Source organism: Muscardinus avellanarius (assembly GCF_963383645.1).
Source record: "Muscardinus avellanarius genome assembly, chromosome: 14".
Lineage (NCBI taxonomy): Eukaryota > Metazoa > Chordata > Mammalia > Rodentia > Gliridae > Muscardinus > Muscardinus avellanarius.
Genome location: NC_137800.1, coordinates 9,088,511 through 9,107,819, shown reverse-complemented (window position 1 = coordinate 9,107,819; position 19,309 = coordinate 9,088,511). Strand labels below are relative to the sequence as shown.

At 49.9% G+C, this 19,309-nt stretch overlaps 1 protein-coding gene across 2 annotated transcripts in view; it reads left to right on the top strand.

Annotated features, from left to right (window-relative positions):
- EPHX2 (epoxide hydrolase 2) overlaps positions 1-16,330 on the top strand; it is a gene marked incomplete at both ends in the record, with an annotated part of 48,363 nt that extends 32,033 nt beyond the window's left edge. Inside the window, 8 exons of one of the 2 annotated variants that reach the window (XM_080710669.1) lie at positions 4,323-4,434; positions 8,573-8,644; positions 11,737-11,770; positions 13,503-13,605; positions 14,447-14,516; positions 14,987-15,067; positions 16,047-16,105; positions 16,252-16,330. In XM_080710669.1, the coding sequence (XP_080566795.1) occupies positions 4,323-4,434; positions 8,573-8,644; positions 11,737-11,770; positions 13,503-13,605; positions 14,447-14,516; positions 14,987-15,067; positions 16,047-16,105; positions 16,252-16,330 (610 nt within the window). Of the gene's footprint in view, positions 1-4,322; positions 4,435-8,572; positions 8,645-11,736; positions 11,771-13,480; positions 13,606-14,446; positions 14,517-14,986; positions 15,068-16,046; positions 16,106-16,251 lie in introns of both variants that reach the window. The other variant, XM_080710670.1, reaches the window with a different exon arrangement.
- Between the last annotated feature and the right edge of the window lie 2,979 nt (positions 16,331-19,309).

The following is a 19,309-nucleotide window of genomic DNA, read 5'->3' as shown; positions in this document are numbered from 1 at the left end:
TGTGCGGCGAGCGTGTGGTCAGACTGAACTGAACAAGAGGAGAGCGTCCCCCAGACCTTCCACCCAGTGGTGACCCGGGAGGGCGACTGCTCAGCTCTTTGGCGCCATTGACGTGCGCACAAGGAGGGACTGATAAGCGTGTCTCAGGAGGCAGCATCTGTCCCAGTTACGGGCAATGAGTCAAACCATGGAGGGCCCCGGGGCGGTGGGAATGCAAGAGGGCCATGGCTGACTCCAGAGGAATGGGGAGGGTGGGGCGTTGGGGTCTCAGAACTAAGCACCAGGAGAGTTCAACTCTGCACTAGCGTCAGGAAGCATGGCCTTCGGTCCTGCCCTGAAGTGGCTCCGTGACAGATCACCTTGCCTCTGAGACCTCCATCTCATCAACCCCGAGGCAGCGGTAAGAGCCCCTCTCCAGGTAGATGGCCCACGAGGTGCTCTACACACCTGCTGCTAGCACAGCGCCTCGTGATCCCATCAAGCCGCTCAGAATCACCATCAGAGGAGCATTCCAGGATCCAGCAGGGGCTTCCCAATGACGGGCTTTACACACAGAGAGTGGGATGGCCGTGGTGGCCACATCCCATTTGAGCTGGCAGGGGCAGTCAAGACCAGCCATTTGCTCTCTCAGCAAGTTAAATATCCTCAGCAGCCATTTGCATTTCTCCAGCTCACCCCACGACTATATGACTAAGTTTATAGGAACAGAACCACCCGAGAATTCTGTTCCACCCCAACCACTGCTCACATGGTAAGGTTACATCAAAGACCAAAACCAGTCAAACATTTCCTAAAGCTTTTGAGCTCTTGTTCTGCTGGCTGGTCTCTCACTCCTGCTCTTGCTCTCCTTTCTCCTCTGTCTCTCTCCTTCATTCAAACTGGAAATAAGAGCTTTGTGCCAGCCACCATTGGCACTGCTATGATCCAGAACAACCGGCCACACAACTTAGAGGAAGGAAGACATCTGCTTACAGTTTTTTGGAGATTCTGGAGTTCAATCAATGCGAGGCCGGGGTCTGCAGAGCTCAGGGTTTGCAGCTGGAGGCAAAGAGGAAGATCAAGGGCTCTGCTCTCACATCATGGAGGCCAGAAGCTAGAGTGCTCACAAGCAAGAGGATTCAAAGACAAAACACAGTCCTTAAGGCCACACCCAGGGACCTGCCTTCTCCAGCCCCAGCCCAGCTGCCCGGTTACAGCCCAGTAAATCCATTACAGTGGGTTTGTCTGATGACAGTGGAATCCTCGTGACTATGTCAGCTCTGAGCGTCAATACAGGAGCTCTTCAGGGGACATTCTATATCTAACCGTAATGGCCTTGGTTTTAAGAATCAGGTTAAGCCAGGCGTGGTGGCGCACGCTTATAATCCCAGCACTTGGGAGGCTGAGACAGGAGGCCTGCATAGGTTTGAAGCCAGCCTCAGCTATTTAGTGAGGCTCTCAGCAACTTACTGAGACCCTCTTTCCAAATCAAGTATAAAATAGGTCTGGGAGTATAGCCAGGAAGTAGAAAAGCCCCTGGGCTCCACCCCCAGTACCACAAAATCAAAAGAGAAAAAAAAAAGGTTAACTGAAATGTTCCATTGGTGTATTATGTGCTTTTGTGAAATGAACAAAAGGAAATAGTAAATAAGCATCTGGTCTCTGCCTTGTTTTTCTTAAAAACAATTAACATGGGCAAAACTTCTTTTTTTTTTTTTTGGTGGTACTGGGGGTGGAACCCAGAAGCTTCTACCTCCGGGCTATACTCCCAGACCTTTTTTACATTTTTATTTGGAAACAGGGTCTCACTAAGTTTCTGAAAGCCTCACTAAGTAGCTGAGGCTGGCTTTGAACCCGTGCGATTCTCCTGTCTCAGCCTCCCAAGCGCGGGGATTACAAGCGTGCACCACCACGCCCAGCTTAAAAACCCATTTTTGATACCAAATGATACCAGATCTGAGACACCTCGGTGCGCCCAGCTTCCCAGTTTCTCTCCTCCTTGTTCTGTTTCCAGCATGTCCACGCTTGGCCCGGCAGTGGTTGCTCCTACACCTGTGTCCCGAGGCAGATTGCCACTGCAGCCTGGGAGGGAGGAGGCAGCCAAGACCTCCCAGGGCGCGAAAGACTTTCTGTCCATGGTGGACCCAGCCTTGTTATTTCAGACTGTGTTGATGACGTCGATAAGCTACAGGGCTATTATAATTCAGGGCTACTCACTTGTCTGCTCAAGAATACTCCTTTGTGCCCTTCCTTTCTCTGCCAACCACCTGGAGATTCTGCTCTCACAGGAGGCTGTGGCTTAGCTTTTCTCTAATCTTAATGCAGTTGGCAGTAGCATTTATATATTATCATCTCATCGGTAATGACAAATTTATTTAATGTAGGGAGTAAACTATGTGAATGATTAAAAAGAAAACCATATCTTCAAGTATTTAGCAAAAGATAGAATTTCTTGACTTGTGATTTCAGTAATGCTGAAAATAAGCTCACTACTTTAACATTTTAGAAGCCTATAATTTATTTTATACCCTAATCCTTACCATCCAGTATGGCAGCCATGTAGTCACGTGGCTTCTGAACACTTGGAATGTGGCCGGTCTAAATTGAGATTATTATACATGGAAAACACCGCCAGGTTTCAAGGCCGTCATCTAAAAAAATGTGAACTGTCTCACTAATGATGTTTAATATTGATTACATGTTGAATTATAATATGATAGCTCTGTTGGGCTAAATATGAATGTTAATCCCACCCGTTTCTTTTTACTCTCGCATAGTGGCTAGGAGAACGTTTGAAGTTCCATTTGGAGCCCACAGTATATTTTATGTATTTGTTGACCAGCACTGCCCGAGCCTCATTGCTCCTTGCTGATTATTTCTTTTGTGCTCCTGGGGGAAAACTCACCCATGTTAGGAGGAGCCATGGAATCCTCTCCTAGCGGCCCTGCTGCCAGCCGTCTCTTGTGGTCTCACTCCCTCTGGGGCGGCAGGTGCCGGCGGCGGCAGGCCGGATCCCTGTGCCCTGGGCTCTTGATGTGCGTCCGCACGCTCCGTCTCTGCTCCACGAGCCTCGCTGCCTGTGACTTTGAACCGCTTTCCCCTCATCTCTGAAGCCCTCATGGTTTTCTACATCAGGCCCAGACTCAGAGCCCTTCCCGTCCCTCTCCCACTTCCCTTTCTCGTTTTCTCTCTCAAGACACTCTGTGAAATGCTCAGCTTCTAACCACAGTCTCCTTACTCCACCCCACACAGCCGCGAGCTTGCCCGGCTCCCGGAACTTGCCCGTGCTACCCCTTCATGTTCCCTCGCAGATATTTTGTCCACACTCTCCAGCCTCATAAGCCAAGTTCAAACGCTGGGTGTGATGGAGCATACCTGTAATCCTAGTCCTTGGGGTGCAGAGGCAGGAGGATCACAAACTGAGGCCAGCCTCAGGAACTTAGTGAGACCCTGTTTCAAAATAAAAGATAAAAAAGGTGAGGATGTAGCTTGGAGGTAGAATTCCCCTGGGTTCAATACCCAGTATAAGGAAGGAAAGAAAGGAAGGAAGAGGGGAAAGGCCTTCATGATGTCCAAACTCAGCCATTCTTTGTCTCCTTTGAATCTTCATGGTATTTTGTGTGATTCTTATAACCCATCGTTTGTCTCATAATATGGTCATGTGCCTAGCTACCTATTAATTGATAAGCTCTTTGGGAGAGATGCATATTTCATTTGTTTTATATTTTCCCTTCCCTAGTATATAACATAGAATTATACTCTACACAGTTAAAAGATGAAGGAAGGGGAAAAAAAAGAAATGAATACATTTTTAAAACTAGAGAAATCCGAGTATCTACATAGTCTTATCAGTCTCGATATGGTGTGTGTGTGTGGGGGGGGGCAGGCAAGTGAAGAAATGCTGCAGTTGACTAAGAAGAATAGAACACTGGGCTATAAGCTGGGCGTGGTGGCGCACGCTTATAATCTCAGCATTTGGGGAGGCTGAGACAGGAGGATCGTGGTTCGCTGCCAGCCTCAGCTACTTAGTGAGGCCCTTTGCAACTCAGTAAGACCCTATTTCCAAATAAAAAATAAAAAATAAGGCTGGGGGTGTAGCTCAGAGGTAGAATAATGCCCCTGGGTTCCATCCCCAGTACCACAGGGAAAAGAAAAAAAAAACCACTGGGCTATAATTTTTTTTTTTTAATCTGAGTTCTAATCCCATCGGCTCACATCCTGCTGACATGAGACTGTGGATGTATAAATTTCCCACCCCAGGCGTCAGTTTGACATGCTGGGTCCTTTCCGGTGTGTGCCCGCTGTCTTCTTACAGCCCTGTCTTGGTGCCCCTTGTTCTGCAGGGCAGTGGCTAGTTTGAACACTCCCTTCATGCCGGTAAATCCCAAGGTGCCTACCATGGAGCTCATCAAAGCCAACCCGGTTTTTGATTACCAGCTCTACTTCCAGGAACCGGTAAGTGTGGGGTGCCGAGAACCATGAGGCCAGCATCATCGTCCTTCCAGCCCTCCTCTCTCTCTCGGTGTCTGTTGGGTTATCTCCGTCCCCTTTAGTTACCTGTGGCATTAGCCAGAAATGACTTTACAGACGTGCTGGGTGCGACTGTCTGCAGAGCTCAGCCGGGACCTTGGGGGAGGCACAGTCCTGTGTGTGCCTGTGTTTGGGATGGCGGGGACATGGGAGGAGAGGGGCGGTGCCATGCTGGTCATCCTACCTCACTGAAATTGTGGAGTGGAGGACCAAGCGCATGCTTGGCTCTGCTTGCTTCCTGGCTGGCAGGCTGGAGAAATCCATCTGTCTCGGTGGCAACAACTCTTGGCCCCATCGGGGAGCTCTCAGCTCACTGAGAACTGAGCTTTCTGGTTATCTCCACCAAGGCCAAAAAGTCCTACAGTAGACCCAGGTGTGCTGGGAGAGTGGGGGAGCCTTCTTGGGGTCAGCCCGTGTGCCACAAAGATGTCTTTCAAAGACAGCCCCTGGACTGCGGGTGGCGGGCATGATGGGGTATCGCTGCCAGTTATGACTGGGGTTCACTCAGAGCAGATCCTGCGTCAGCTGCGCAGGAGTGATAAAGATCCTTCCTCAACGCTACCCCCAGCAAACAAGCCACACACTAAGGAGCTGGAGCTCGGCTCGCCCACCTCCTGGCCTTCAACATCTCTCCCAAATACTGCTTTCCCAGGAAGTCCCGCCTTCTCCAGGAAGTCCCGTCTTCCTCCCCCCACTAATAACTCTGCTCTTCTTGATCCCTGAGAGCTGTGAATGTGCCCTCCTGGCACCTTGAGGGCAGGGACCCATCTTAATTTGGGCAGCATATGTGACTGGCCCTGGAGTAGCTAGGGGCTGAATGTATGTTTCCAAAAAGGAGGATGCTAAAGTCACATCTATGAAGCAATGCAGTGACCCATGGCCCTGAGTCGCCTGTGTTGAGCGGAACCCTGTTTTGTCCTGTTCCTCACTCCCCGTGAGGACTCTGAATCTGCACCCCAGGAGCATGGAGGAAGGAGGCATTTTATCACAGGGCAGCGCTGGATCTGGGGTTGAAGATTTTCCAATGAAAGCCATGTTGCCTGGTTAATTATGATGCCCACTGGTTTATGAGATTCAATTACAGTGAAGAATTGACGGTGGCCTTCTGCAGCGTGACGATGCCAGGGTGAGAAATAGCTCTGGAAGGCCGTACATTGTACACGATCGATGCGAGGCCCGGTCAGCCTGCGTGTCCTGGTCGGTCATGGTTCTTATTTATGGAGAGCCAAGCCCAGCCCAGAAGCTTCGATTGCTCGTGAGCTCAGGGACCCATTTAGGTGGTTGGAAGGAACCGCAGGGCCTGGACAGGGCTTTGTCCTCAACAGGCCATAGAAAAGCAAACAGATGCCAAAGGGTCGGTAGAAAAGCAAAGAGTACAAAGGTAAATAAATCTGTCCACCCACATAAGAGTCCATCAGACTGACAGGAGGATGGGGTGAGGATGAAGGCCAGAGAGCGGGAGATAAGAGCGTTTGGACTTTGGGAATGTGCCCAGCTGGTGCAGGCAGACTCTAATGTACAACAGAACACATGTGTGAGTCCCACAGACCAGTGACAGATGTCCCGTCTGCCCAGCTAGACAGGGGCGCCTCTTGTGCTCTGAAGCCCAGAGTTAAAGGATGGACTTTAAAATCCAACACCCCTGCTTTCAGGTCCCAGTACTGACACTTCTAGCTGGGAAACTTATACCCCAGAGCCTTGGTTTTCTCATCTGTAAATGGGGATTCTGTAAGGATTAGAGAATTGTTGATTCTTCCCATGCCTCCTGTGTGGGAGTCATGCTATGCATGGTGATTGTTATTAGTAGTAGCACCTATATCCTTAAAGTTGTCAAATTGTACCTGAATTATCTATTTTTGATCTGGCCCTTCACCATCCCATTTCTTTTAAATGAGATGCACACACTGTATTTTATTTTTATTTTTACAAAAACGCCAGGGGCAAGGGGATAGTAGGTACCCAACACAGGCTAGATGCATGGGAAGGGGAGGGGCAAGAAAGCAGGGGTGTGTGAAGCCACAGCCTTGGGGCGGGCTTCCTCCTGCTCCTCGCATCCCCGGTGCACCCTGTGCATCTGGTGGGATGGCCATCTCTCCCAATTTCGTGTGCAGGCGTTTGTAGAGACAGATGTTTACCCACAGGTGTGTCCCGCGTATCTTTTGGGTAGGGTGCGTTGGTTTTGTTTCTGGGTAGATACAATCCTGTGGTCTCTGTCCAGTTTGTCAGCTGTAGCCGAGGTCACTCTTGGCGGTGACAAGACACTGTGCACCTGGTGCAGCCTCGACGCAGGGGGCTTGGGACGCAGGGGCTTATGGGCACTCAGGGCCAGCTGGTGTCTGCTGGGTGGCGCACGACCCCTCTGCACCTTGGCAAGTTCGTCCCAGGCTCCCGGGGTGCAGTCAACTAGGGGATGCTGGCTAAACGCAGAAGCCCGAGGGTCTGCACCTTGCACCACCGACTCGCAGCACCGCACCTGGGGCAGCGGCACAGCCAGTCCATACAGTAACCCCATGCCTCTTCTGCATTATTAAGGATCTGACAAAAGTTAGGGTTCCTTTAGAAAAGTGCCTGCGCACGCCAAGTGCTGTGGAAGATCCCTGGCTATCTTGTTAGAAAGATTCTCTCATCTTGCAGAATATTTACCCCTGGATTAAGCACGTCCCTCCGCTTTCCCGCCTTTCCCCCTCAAGCCGGAGTGTCGTTCCCTCTCAAGCCCCCACCGAATCCTGTGCCATCCTCCTGGTCCAGCTCAGGTCTCTCGCCTTGAGTGCAAACAGACTGCCGTCTTCAGGGCAGCTGCTTTTATCTCCGGGTATTGGCTACCTGCCAGTCCTCCCAAGAATCCCGAAGTCTGTAGAGCTTGGCCTCACCTATATCCCCCAAGGAACTGCCCCATTCTGGAAGGTATATTCCCATTTGCTGGATGACTCGATGAGTATTAACTCTGCAAGCATCACCACTTCAAATGCCGTTGCTCTTTAACAGTGGAAATTAACTGCTCTCTCCTTAGGAATTTAGCCCCTTGGCAGCCTGACAGTCTGTAAGAATTTAGGTCTGAATGCTATTTTTGTTGGTGCATTTTAATAACACATGATAATGGGATTCGGGGTGCTGGGAACGTCCATGCACGCAGCACTTGGTGTGTTTCCCTCTGGCTCCCACCCGCCTCCCCCACACCCTGTACATAGTATTGAAATTGGTACTGATGACTATATGCGAACGTAGTAGGGTCCAAATATTTCTGACATTTAAATATATTTTTAACAGTCAATCCCCTCTCCCCCGACCACTTTACACAGTATCTCTTTTTTTGCAGTAGATAAGTATCCTCTGAATGTTACATTCAAAAGGGTGAGAAAGAGAAAAAGGAAACAGGAGGTGGAAGAGAAAGGGGCAGGCGTTGCCACCCCACGCCCTTCCTTCCCTCTGCACCCACCGTCCCTGCGGCCCCACAACCAGGGCCCGCGGTGCGGAGGGCTGCTTAGCCTTGCACGGGCTAAGCAATTGTATGTAATACCAGTCCAAGAAGCAGAGAAGAGCCTGGCAATTTGTCACCACAAAGGATGTGTCCCGGCTCTTTAACAGTGGAAGTTAACTGCCCTATCCTCAGGAGTACAGCCCGCTGGCAGGCTGGCAGTCGGAAATAATTTGGGTCTGAATCGAAGGAGTTGGGTTTGAAGCTGTTGATGTGTGGATGGACGGCCTCGGGCTCATAGCCTCTGGCTTCGGGCTCAGTCAGACTCCTGGGCCCACTTCTGCCCCACCAGCCCCTTTCCCCATCCCTTTGGAGGGATCAATAGGAGGAACACATTCTCCTAGGAGGAATTTGGGAAACTGTAACGGAAGCCGCATCTGTTTACCCACCTCCCTTGGGTACCACCGTTAGCATCTTGTGTCTTGTTTTAGTCATTTACAGAAGCATGTGTTTCAGAAGGAAAATTCAAATGAATGCAATACAGGTGAAACTAGGGCTTCTTGCTTCCGGTCAGATGGCGGAGGGGTGCGGTTCCCAGGCTTTCGGGGTGGGGGCAGGGGTCCTGCATTGCTTTCTCTGTGGTTGCAGGGAGTGGCTGAGGCTGAACTGGAACAGAACCTGAGTCGGACTTTCAAAAGCTTCTTCAGAGCGAGTGATGAGGTGAGGGGCGGGGGTGGGGGCAGGGGGGCCGCCCTGAAGGAAGGGGTGCCTGGGTGCTGCGGGGCTGGGAGTAGGCCATTTGGCCTTCTCATATTTAACTTCCTCCTCAGGGTGGTGGGGATCCCCGCTCTCCTGTCCCCTTGTTAATGGAGAAAAGTCACGTCCTCCCTGTCACAGGAGGCCAAACAGTTGTTTGTTTGTTTGTTTTAATGATAGTGAGAGTTTGGAGATTAGACTGTTATCGCTGTTACTGTTTTCCTGTGCATTCTTGAGGTAGCCAAGTCCGCAGTTAACTGCTGTCCCTAAGGCTCTCTTGAACACCCACAGGACTTGAAAATGTGTTAGCGCCAAACCCACACCCTCCTATCTGCAGCAGTGGTGGTTCTGCTGTTTCATGAACCCTCGGCACCTGCCTAGAGGTTCCCGTGTTTTCTAGGTCCTTTCCTGATCACTTCGTGGGTCTCTCGTACTCATACTGAGCCGTTTCTTTCTTCCTGAAAGACCTCCTTTCATTGTTTCCTCAATATATGTCTGTTGGTGAAAATCAAGGTATTTTGGCTTGAAGATATCTTTAGTTTTGCTTTTAATTTTGAAGAATGGTTTATCTGAATCTATAAATATCTTCTGTTGTTGCTTTCAAGAAATCTGCCCTCGGATTTACCCTCCTGTACAATTAGTTGTGTTTGGGCAATTGTTTTAGAAATTTTGATACCTACTATATGGCATTTACCCTTCTTTCGAGTCTCTTTTTAACTTTAATGCACATCTTTCTTTTAATTTGTGAAAGTTTTTTTGGTTCTGTTTCAAATCCAATTTCTTTTGATAGAGTTTTGTTCTCTTCTTATTTCAGCTCCTTCTCTTTTATCTTTAACCATTTTAAACACACTCACTCTTTATTCTCCCTCACTGTTATAATTTGATGTTTCTGAGAGTCTTATTCTATTGCTTGTCGCATATGTTGCTTTTTGCTGTGTGCGTGAGTTGGTAATTGTGGCTTCTGAGCTCATCTTCAGCACCACGCATCCGTGCCAACCTCTTGGGTCTAGATTGGAGATGCTGGCCCTCCCGAGGGCCTCAGCATTGTCTCTGCCGAGCATCCTCCTGGCCTCGCCGGCCCAGGCCCACTTTGTTCTTCGTGTTGCTGTTTAAATCTCAGGGTTTCCAGATCATGCAGACAATGTAGACTCCGGTGCACGTACTTGCGAAGGCTAGTGGTCTCACTAGCTATGAATTTTAGGGGAATTCTCTTTGGTTTCCCCCTAATCCCAAACTGAAACAGACAAACTCCTTTGATAGATCTCCATTGTGATGGGTAGTTTGTGGGGGTTTTGTTTTTGTTTTCTTTTTGGTTTTCTTGTTTTTCCTGTCCATTCCTTAACTAGCACACCAAGGGTTCCAGATTTCCTGGACTGACTGTGGAAGGCCAGGGAGAATCTCATCTTCAACTCTCCACCTGCTGGGGGCTGGAGGCCTCATCTCCTGCTCCCATTGGTTGAAAAACCCAGACTTGACCTTACCAAGATCTGCAAGCGCCTAGAGCAGCCGTGGTCCAGAGCTCGGCCTTCGCCTCCTTTTTTTTTTTTTTTTTTCCGGGTCTGGGGATGGAACCCAGGGGCATTTGACCTCCAAGCCACACCTCCTGCCCTAGTTTTTATTCTTTTTAATTTGAAATGGTGTCTCACTAAGTTGTGGAGGGCCTCGCTAAGTTGCTGAGGCTGTCCACGCCGCAATCCTCCGGTCTCAGCCTCCCGAATGCTGGGATTACACGCGTGCGCCACCACGCTGGGCCCTCACCTCCTTTCCTGGACTCCTGGGAGACCCTTTGCCCCTTGGGGGCTTGGGTGTGTTTGTGTTAGCGTTCTTCCCCTTATCTGCCATCGTGCTTTCCTTGGCTTCAGTTATCCTTGGTCAACCATGGTCCAAAAATCATGTATGGAATATTCTAGAGCTAATCCGCGAGTTTTAAATTGTGCATCATTTGCAGCCGTGTGGGGAAACCTCACCTTGCGCCACCTTGGAGGTGAACCATGTCTGTCTCTCATGTTGAGAGAGCAGGCGAGATGCTACATGCACATAACTTATTTCTTATCCTTTGATCGCTGCGTTGTAATTAAACGTCGTAGTGAGGTTCGAAGTGAGCCATCCACGCTTGTGCACAGCACTCGGTGTGTCCCTGTCATCTCACCTGCTCCTCTCCCTGCCCTCCCTCTCCCTGCAGTTAGTGAGATTGCGGTGAAACCTTCATGGACGGACAGAACTTTACTTGAGCCGTTCCTTCCTGAAGCCTCATGTCTATAGAGCTTTCATTACAGTATTGTTATAACTATTCTCTTTTAGTCTTAGTTGTGGCTAACTTTTTTTTTTAACAATTTTTTAATTGAACATAAATGGTATACATTTAAACTACATTTGGTGCCCTCTCCCCCCGCCCCTGTTTTCCCTTCCCCCCTCCCACCAGTGGTTGTCCAGGCTAACCATGTCTTATTCATAATTTTACACATGTTCAGATGTAGACCCTCATTAATCAAGATCAGCCTTCCTCCTCTCCTATCTTTCCATTCAAACTTTGCTGGTATTTCCCCTCCATTATCTGGAGTCCCGCTGGTATCCTTTGTGTTTCCTAGTTTGGGCATATTAGAGGAAACATATGTACCTTTTCCTTCTGTGCTTGGCTGATCTCACTTAACATAATGTTCTCCAGGGCTTTCCATCTTCTTGCAAATGATATAATTTTGTTCTTCTTTATGGCTGAATAGAATTCCATTGTGTGTATTTCCCACAGTTTTGCTATCCATTGATCTGTTGATGGTGGTCTGGGTTGGTTCCATATTTTGGCTATTACAAATTGTGCTGCTATGAACATAGGTCTATGCCCCATTTATGAATTCATCTTTATCCTAGGTATCTATGTAGAGGGAAAAAAAAAAAAAACAGCACCGTGTCGGGTCCTCCCAGGGCTTGGTGTCCCACGCTGAGGGTCCGAGGAGGGCTGCCATGGCCAGGCCCTGCCGGGACGGCGCTTTCAGGTGGCCTACGTCGGTTTTCTCGCTCTCCTCGGCTTCTGACGTCCTTCCCAATGCTTCTTCCCACAGGGTCTTGTGGTGGTGCAGAAAGTCCGTGAAATGGGTAAGAGACATTCCGAGGAGAGTAGGGGCCGCGGGGCCGCAGCAGCGGCACGCTGTGAATGTGTCTCCTTGCACTGCTTTGGCAGAAGCCCAGAGCCTGCCTTCGGGTCCTGAGCTTTGGCCCTGAGAGGCCCCTGCAGGGTGCAGGGAGCTCACCCACCCCACAGGCCTGACCACACGGCCTCAGGCTCTACCTGGTAGGGAGATCTTAAGGCGTTGATCTTAAGATCTTAAGCAGTTGGGTCTTGGAGGACTTTTAGAGCTTGGCAGGGACAGTCCTCGCCCAGGCTGCAGGCTCACTGTCTCTTCCGCCATCACCCACCAACACTTCCTCCCCTGGGTGCCACGCTCTGGCCCTGGCAGCTCCCCACGAAGACCTTCGCTGTTGACTGGGGTGGGGTGGATACTGTGGGCAGATGGAGCGGGGCTCAGAGCAGAGCTGGTCCTGCAGCCCCACCCAGCGCTGCCCGCAGAACCTTATCTCTTTCCCTGCACTGTGTCCTCGCCGTGACTCACTGTACTTTATGAATATTGAAGAGCCGCCACTTGCCTGAGCACCAGCTGTGTGCAGCAGACGCTGGGCTTGGCCCTGCTGCTCCGCGGAGCTTCCCAGCCAGGGTCCTGAGGCCCTCGATGGCACAGAGACGAAACTGGGCCGCAGAGGGTTGGCTCGGCCAGAGCCCGGCTCGGACTCCCCGGCCCCAGAGGCCTTCTCCTCTAAGATTATCCCCGTCCCTGCCTTCCTGTGGGCTTTCACAAGTCACTCATTAGTTCATAGGCCCATTCATTCATTCCTCAAATGTTCTGTGCTCGCCCTTCGTGAGGCGAGAGCTGAGTGCCACGGATATGCAGAGCGGCTGCCCTAGGGAGGCAGAGCGGCGGCAGTGGAGGGAGGACAGCAGGCACGGCGCACACAGTGGGGCGGGAGCACTGACCGGCCACAGGTTGGCAGCCGGCCACTGACCCTGCCACATGTGGCACAGCGGCTGGGACAGCCGGTGCCTGCACCGCGAAGCTTTGTGAGGCCGTACAGGGGCCCGGGGCCCGCCACCCACCCACGCAGGCAGCAACGTTGGAAATGACTCTGTCCCCACACCAGGAGACCCCTGAAGACAAGGCGGGGCTCCACACTGAGTGCCCCGCGGGAGGTTGGGAGGTTTGGGGGGGGGGGTGGAGACAAGCTCCTGGCCTGGGCATTCTTCCCAGGAAAGCAGGCTTTGTGTGAATTCCAAGAATGGCAGTGGGGAGGTCTCAGAAGGGACAGAATTCAAGCCAGGCATGGTGGCGCACACTTGTTATCCTAGCATTTGGGAGGCTGAGACAGGAAGATCGCGGTTCACAGCCAGTCTCAGCTACTTAGACCCTTTGCAATTCAGTGAGACCCTGTTTCCAAATAAAGAATGAAAAATAGGGCTAGAGGTGTAGCTTGGAGGTAGGATGCCCCTGGGTTCCATCCCCAGTACTGCAAAAAGAAAAAAAAAAGGGACAGAATTCATTCAGCCATCCAGCAGAGGTTTAGCCAGCGAGGTCGAGGCCTATATGGGGCACTGCTGGGCTCTGGAAGACGGTGGGTCTCAGGCTCAAGCTGTAGAGGAGATGGCTCCGTGAGGGTGAAGAAGAGAGTACAGGTGCTCCGAGGGGGCGAAGAGGTGCCTGGGGCAGCCTAGGCTGGGAATGCCCACCCGAAAGCCTGGGTGTCTGCCAACGGGAGAAGGAACGAGTGGCTTTTGCAGGAGGGCTCTTTGTGAAGACCCCGGAGGGCCCTGGACTCAGCAAGATTGTCACCGAGGAGGAAATCCAGTTCTATGTGCAACAGTTCAAGAAGTCTGGCTTCAGGTAAAGAGGAAATGGTGCCCTGGATGCAGGGGAGGGCCGGTGGGTGGAGAGGGACTCTGCCTCTCAAGATGGGGGCCTACTTCCCCTCCACCGCAGCCCCGTGAGTGCCAGGCCAGCCCCTGTCTGAACACCTCCAGCCTCAGAGGCTCACCGCCTCCTATTAATCAACCGAGGTGGGGATAGCTCAGCTGGCTATCTTTATGACTCCTTGCAGGTCAGAGGCTTTAAATAATTTTCAGTCATAACTCCTCTGAGAATCAGGTGGCAGCTCTGTTTCTGATCAACAGAAAAACCAGCTAGGCATGGTGACGCACACTTGTAATCCCAGCATTTGGGAGGCTGAGACAGGAGGATCAAGGCTCAAGGACAGCCTCAGCTACTTAGTGAGGCCCTTTACAACTCAGTGAGACACTGTTTCCAATAAAGAATAAAAAATAGGGCTGGGGGTGTAGCTCGGAAGTAGAATGCCCCTGGGTTCCATCCCCAATACCTCCAAAAAAAAAAAAAAAAAAAAAAGAAAAGAAAAACAGAAAAACCCATATAAATGAAACAAAGGGAAAACTAAAATGCACCTTCTTCGGTGCCCTTGCACCAGCTCCTTGCCCCTTGTCTGTGGGTCTCCTGCACTAGGGAGGGCCTCTGGGTAGGGAGGGCGGATGAGCTCCTGTCCTCAGCAGCCCCCAGCCCTAACAGGTCCCAAGGCCCCTGGGGTTGTTGGCCCTGGCCCTCTGGCTGCATCCACTGAGCAAGCTTGGCAGGACTTGAGGCCGGCCCTGCCCTCCTGCGCTCTCCATGGGTGGCCGGCTCAGGTCCCTATGTTGACTCTCCGATCCACCCCCAGGGGCCCCCTAAACTGGTATCGGAACATAGACAGGAACTGGCGTTGGGGCTGCAAAGGCTCAGGAAGGAAGGTGAGTGCGGCGGCCTCCCTAACCAGGAGACACACACACACACACACACACACACACACACACACACACACCAGGACCTGGGACAGGCCTGCCCTCGCTCCCTCCCTTTTCTCTGGGGTCTGGGACAGACTCCCCTCTGGGAAGCCAGGATATACACCCTTGGGATAGTGGGGGTGGCACTGGGGACAGGCAGGGGTGCATCCAGGTTCATCCAGGGAGCCCAGGCGGGGCAGCAGTGGAGAGTCGTGTGTTCTCAGAGGGACTTCAGCCTCTCCTTGTGTCGCAGTTTGGTCTCATCTCTGAGTCTGGTTCCTCATTCCTCAGTGTCGTAGTGAGGGTCTTTTTTGGGGAATCAATAGTGGACACTCCCTCCGCCATCCCTGCATGAGAGCGTGGCATGGCCCCTGCCCAGGCACAGAGGGGTCTGGTGGAGGAGTGCCGCCGGTCCTGCTGCCTCTTCTCCTCCCCAGATCCTGGTACCAGCCCTAATGGTAACAGCAGAGAAGGACGTCGTGCTGACACCCGAGATGTCCAAGCACATGGAAGACTGGGTGAGGGAGCGGCCCTGCAGGGCCACAAGTGGGTCCTGGGCGAGCGGATGGGGCCCAGAGGGGAGATGGCAGTGAAGACACACCTGTCTCGCCAGATATCTGGGGTAGTCCTGAGGCCCTGCCCTTAGGGCCTCTTGGAGGACGGCACCGGCCTTCTCTTGACTGGCTCTCCTTGCCCTTGCTGACATGGCTCTCCATTCCCCATTCCTTTCTAAATGATGCAGTTTCTCTGGGAGTGGCCTACAGGGGGCAGAGAGGACAGCGACCCTCCCAGGGTGGCCTCTGCAGTTCCTCACGCCGACCCATAGATTCCCAGAGATGGTGGTGCCGCTCCCCAGAATGGGGGATGCTAGACTCTCCCAGGGGGCACAGCCAAGGCTCGGTGCAGTTGAGGGGCACTGGCTAATGATAAATGAACAGGGGAAACACCCGGAGGGGCACTGAGAGTTTTGTGTTTGTTGTTTTTTTTTTTTGTTTTGTTTTGTTTTTGTTGTTGTTGTTGTTGCTGTTGTTTTCTGAAAAGGAGCCAATAATAACCCCAGTACTTAGGAGACTGAGATAGGAGGATCGAAGGCTCAAGGACAGCCTCAGCAACTTAGACCCTGTTTCAAAATTCAAAATAAAAAGAGCCAGGCATGTTGGCACATGCTTGTAATGCCAGTACTTGGAAGGCTAAGACAGGTTCGAGGACAGCCTCAGCAAGTAGCAAGGCTCTTATCAACCTAGCGAGACCCTGTTTCAAAATAAAAATAAAATAGGGCTGGGAGTATAGCTCAAAGGTAGAATGCCCCTGGATTCAATCTACAGTGCCACAAAAAAAAAAAAATTTTTTTTTTAAAGGCTGAGGGCATAGCTTGGAGGTGGAACACCCCTGGGTTCAATCTCCAATACCCCCTTCCAAAGACCATTTGAAGATCTATATTCTACCGTGAGATCCGTTTGCATTCTGCCACTTGCCTTTCTGGATTTCTTTTTCCAGATCCCCCACCTGAAAAGGGGACATATCAAGAATTGTGGGCACTGGACACAGATGGAGAAGTAAGAAGATGGGGGCCATCCTGGGTGGAAGTGGGTCAGGATTCCCTGTTCAGGCTCCAGTCTGCCTGGCTCAGCCCCTCGCGTGGCTCCACTGAGGCTCGGGGTGACCGTCAGACAGCGTGGGCTGCCCTTTGTCTTCCTTCTAGGCCCGCTGAACTGAATCAAATCCTCATCACGTGGCTGGAAAACGAGGTCAAAAACCGGCCTGTGGTCTCCAAGATTTAGGATGGGGCCCGTCCCCAGCAGCAGCCCTCCATCCTTCCTCTGCCAGGCAATCCCTGTGTGCATCCAGATATGGCCTTACAAGCAAGCCTCTCTCATAACCCCCCCGCCCCGTTTTGTTCTGCAGGGTGTTGCCAAAAAGCTACTGTCTTGATAAGCAGTCGATCAAATTTGATGTAATTTGGGACCTCAGAGAAATCACGCATGATTAATTTTCTGGGTATAACTGTGCCGTTCATTTGTCTCTTAAGAATTGCCAGAGTCCTGTGGGGACAGAATAGGACAGCCAGGTGGAGATTTCAGTTTGATTGGCCGATTCATAGTTTTGCAGCATCTCAGTGGACTTTAGGATCCGTGCCTCAATAAAGCTAAGACAGCTCTGCTCCTGCTCTGTGTACTTGAGGAGGCAGGGCCATGGTTGTGAGAAAGTCTTGCGTTTAAATGGACGCTACCTCTGTGTGCACCTTGTTGTGGTCACCCAGGGCAGGAGTGAGCCGCCAGCTTTGTCTGGAGAGCTTCAGGGAGGGCTGTGTCTTTGGGAGGTTGCAGTGCCTAGCCACAGGCCCTCAGGGTTTGCCCACACACTCACCTCCAGCACTTGAAAAGAGCTAGTGAAACGGGAAGCAAAGTTTAGATTCCTCTGATTTTCATTCATTTAAATGTACTTCACCCCATTTGGCCAGACAGGGCAGTGCAGGTTGAGCCCTGTCTTCCCCTCCACCTCCCTTCTCTTGCCACATCCTTAGGCACCAGGTCTCGCTGACTTGGGCTCCTGCAGCGTCTGTCCTCTGTCCTGCTTTGGGCACCAGAGCCTTGCAGCCGCAGTCTCCTGACCCCCGTCCCCATCACCTACCCACAACTGGGCTGTGGACATGCCGGAAGGAATTCAAAATAATGATCTTAAGAAAGATCAAGAGATAGAAGATACAAGGAAATATAGACTAATTCAATGAAATAAAACAACTCATGATCTGAATGAGAATGTTAGCAAAGAAATAGATATTATCAAGAGGGACCAAGCTGAGCTTGGTAATGCACATCAGTAATCCCAGTATCTGGGGCGAGGGGTGAGATGGGAGGATCATGGGTTCAAGGCCGGTGCATGGTAACTTGACAAGACCCATTGTTTCAGTCAGCATTCTCACTCTTGTGATCTAAATGCCCGCTAGCACAACTTAGAGGAAGAAAGGTTTCTTGGGACTCACAGTTTCAGAGATTTTGGTCCGTAGAGCTAGCTCCAAGGCATAAGTCATAGGTGATTGTGGCAGGGTACATGGGGAGGGACACTGCTCTCACATTATGACAGCTGAAAGCAGAGCGTTAACCAGGGGAGGGGGTGAAGGAGATACTGTCCCCAAGGTCACACCTCCTCCAGCCTGCATTACCATCTAATGATTCCATCAAACTTGTTTATCTATCTGTGAGTTTATCCACTGATGAGATTAGAACTTTTGTGATTCAATTGTTTCACCTCTGAACATTTTTTTTTTTGCATTGCCAATACATGAGCTTTCCTAGGGAGCATTCTATATCCAAACCATAACAGTCTGTTTCAAAATTTAAAAAATTGGAAGGAGATTAGAGGTGTATCTTAGGGGTAAAAATTTTTCTGGGTTCAATTCCCAATTCTACAAAAAAATAAAAATAAAACAAGAGAGAACCAAACAGAAATCTTACAGATGAAAAATTAAATGAATGAAATAGAAATATAATTGAGGGCCACAACCAAGACTAAACAGAATAGAAAATAGGATTTCTGAACTTGAAAGCAGGAACTGAAGGCCAAATTGAAAAAGAAGAGAATCTACAGGAACAGGGTGGGGGAAATGGAGACAGGCACAGAAAATCTATTTAACAAACTAGTAGCTAAAAATTCTCAAGTCTTATCAAAGGATCTCAGATTCATACCAAAGAGGTCTTCTCCAAGACACATTGTAATCAAGCTGTCAAAAGTCAAAGAGATGATTTTAAAAGCAACACAAGAAGAACATCTGGTCAAATATAAGGGAATTCCCATTAAACAAATAACATTTTTCTTTTTTTTTTTTTTACTTTCACACATCTTTTTTATTTTTTTATTTTTTTTATTTTTTATTGGTGCATTATATTCACACATCATATGGGGGTAAAAAAAAACTTGTGTGTACATACATGTACACATCACTGATTTAACCCCTACCCAATTCCCACCCCATTCCCTCCCCGTCCCTCCCTCCCTTGCTTGGCTTAGTGGTTGACTTCTATATGTTTAAGTACATTGTGTGTTTTAGAGATTTTCCTCTTCCCCCCTCCTTTCTTCTCCTTTAGGTTGTCTTGTTTGCTCCTCTATAGGATTTCCTTTTTCATCTAGAGTTCCTCCTATGACCCATTTCTCCTTAGCTTTCACATATTAGGGAAAACATCTGATTTCTTATTTTTTGTGACTGACTAATCTCACTTAGCATAATGTCCTCCAGTTCCATCCATTTCCCTGAAAATGATGTAATTGAGGTTTTTTTTAATGGCTGAGTAAAATTCCATTTTATACATATCCCAACATTTTTCGTAGAACCTTTTCATGGCAGGCTAGAATGGGATGGAATATTCAGATTGTTGAGAGAAAAATCTGCTAGGGTAAATATACTATTTCATTGAGGCAGATCTTCAGAAGTGAAGGAAAAAATGCTGTCTTCCTCAGACAAGCAAAGGGAAGGAGCTCTTAGATACTTAGTAGAGATGCTTAGTAGAGATGCTTAGTAGAGATGCCAGCCTTAGTAGAGATGCTTAAGGGATTCCTACGTCTGGGAGCAAAATAACAAGAACTACTCTTATGAAAACACACAAACTATAACAGTTACTAGCAGAGTAGATGCACAAATGATAAAGAGAAAGAAATCACACCTTATCACTGCAGAAAACCAATAAGCCAAAAAAGAAAAAAGAGAAATAAAGGAACAAACGATATAGAAATCAACCAAACAATAATGAAATGATAAGTCCATT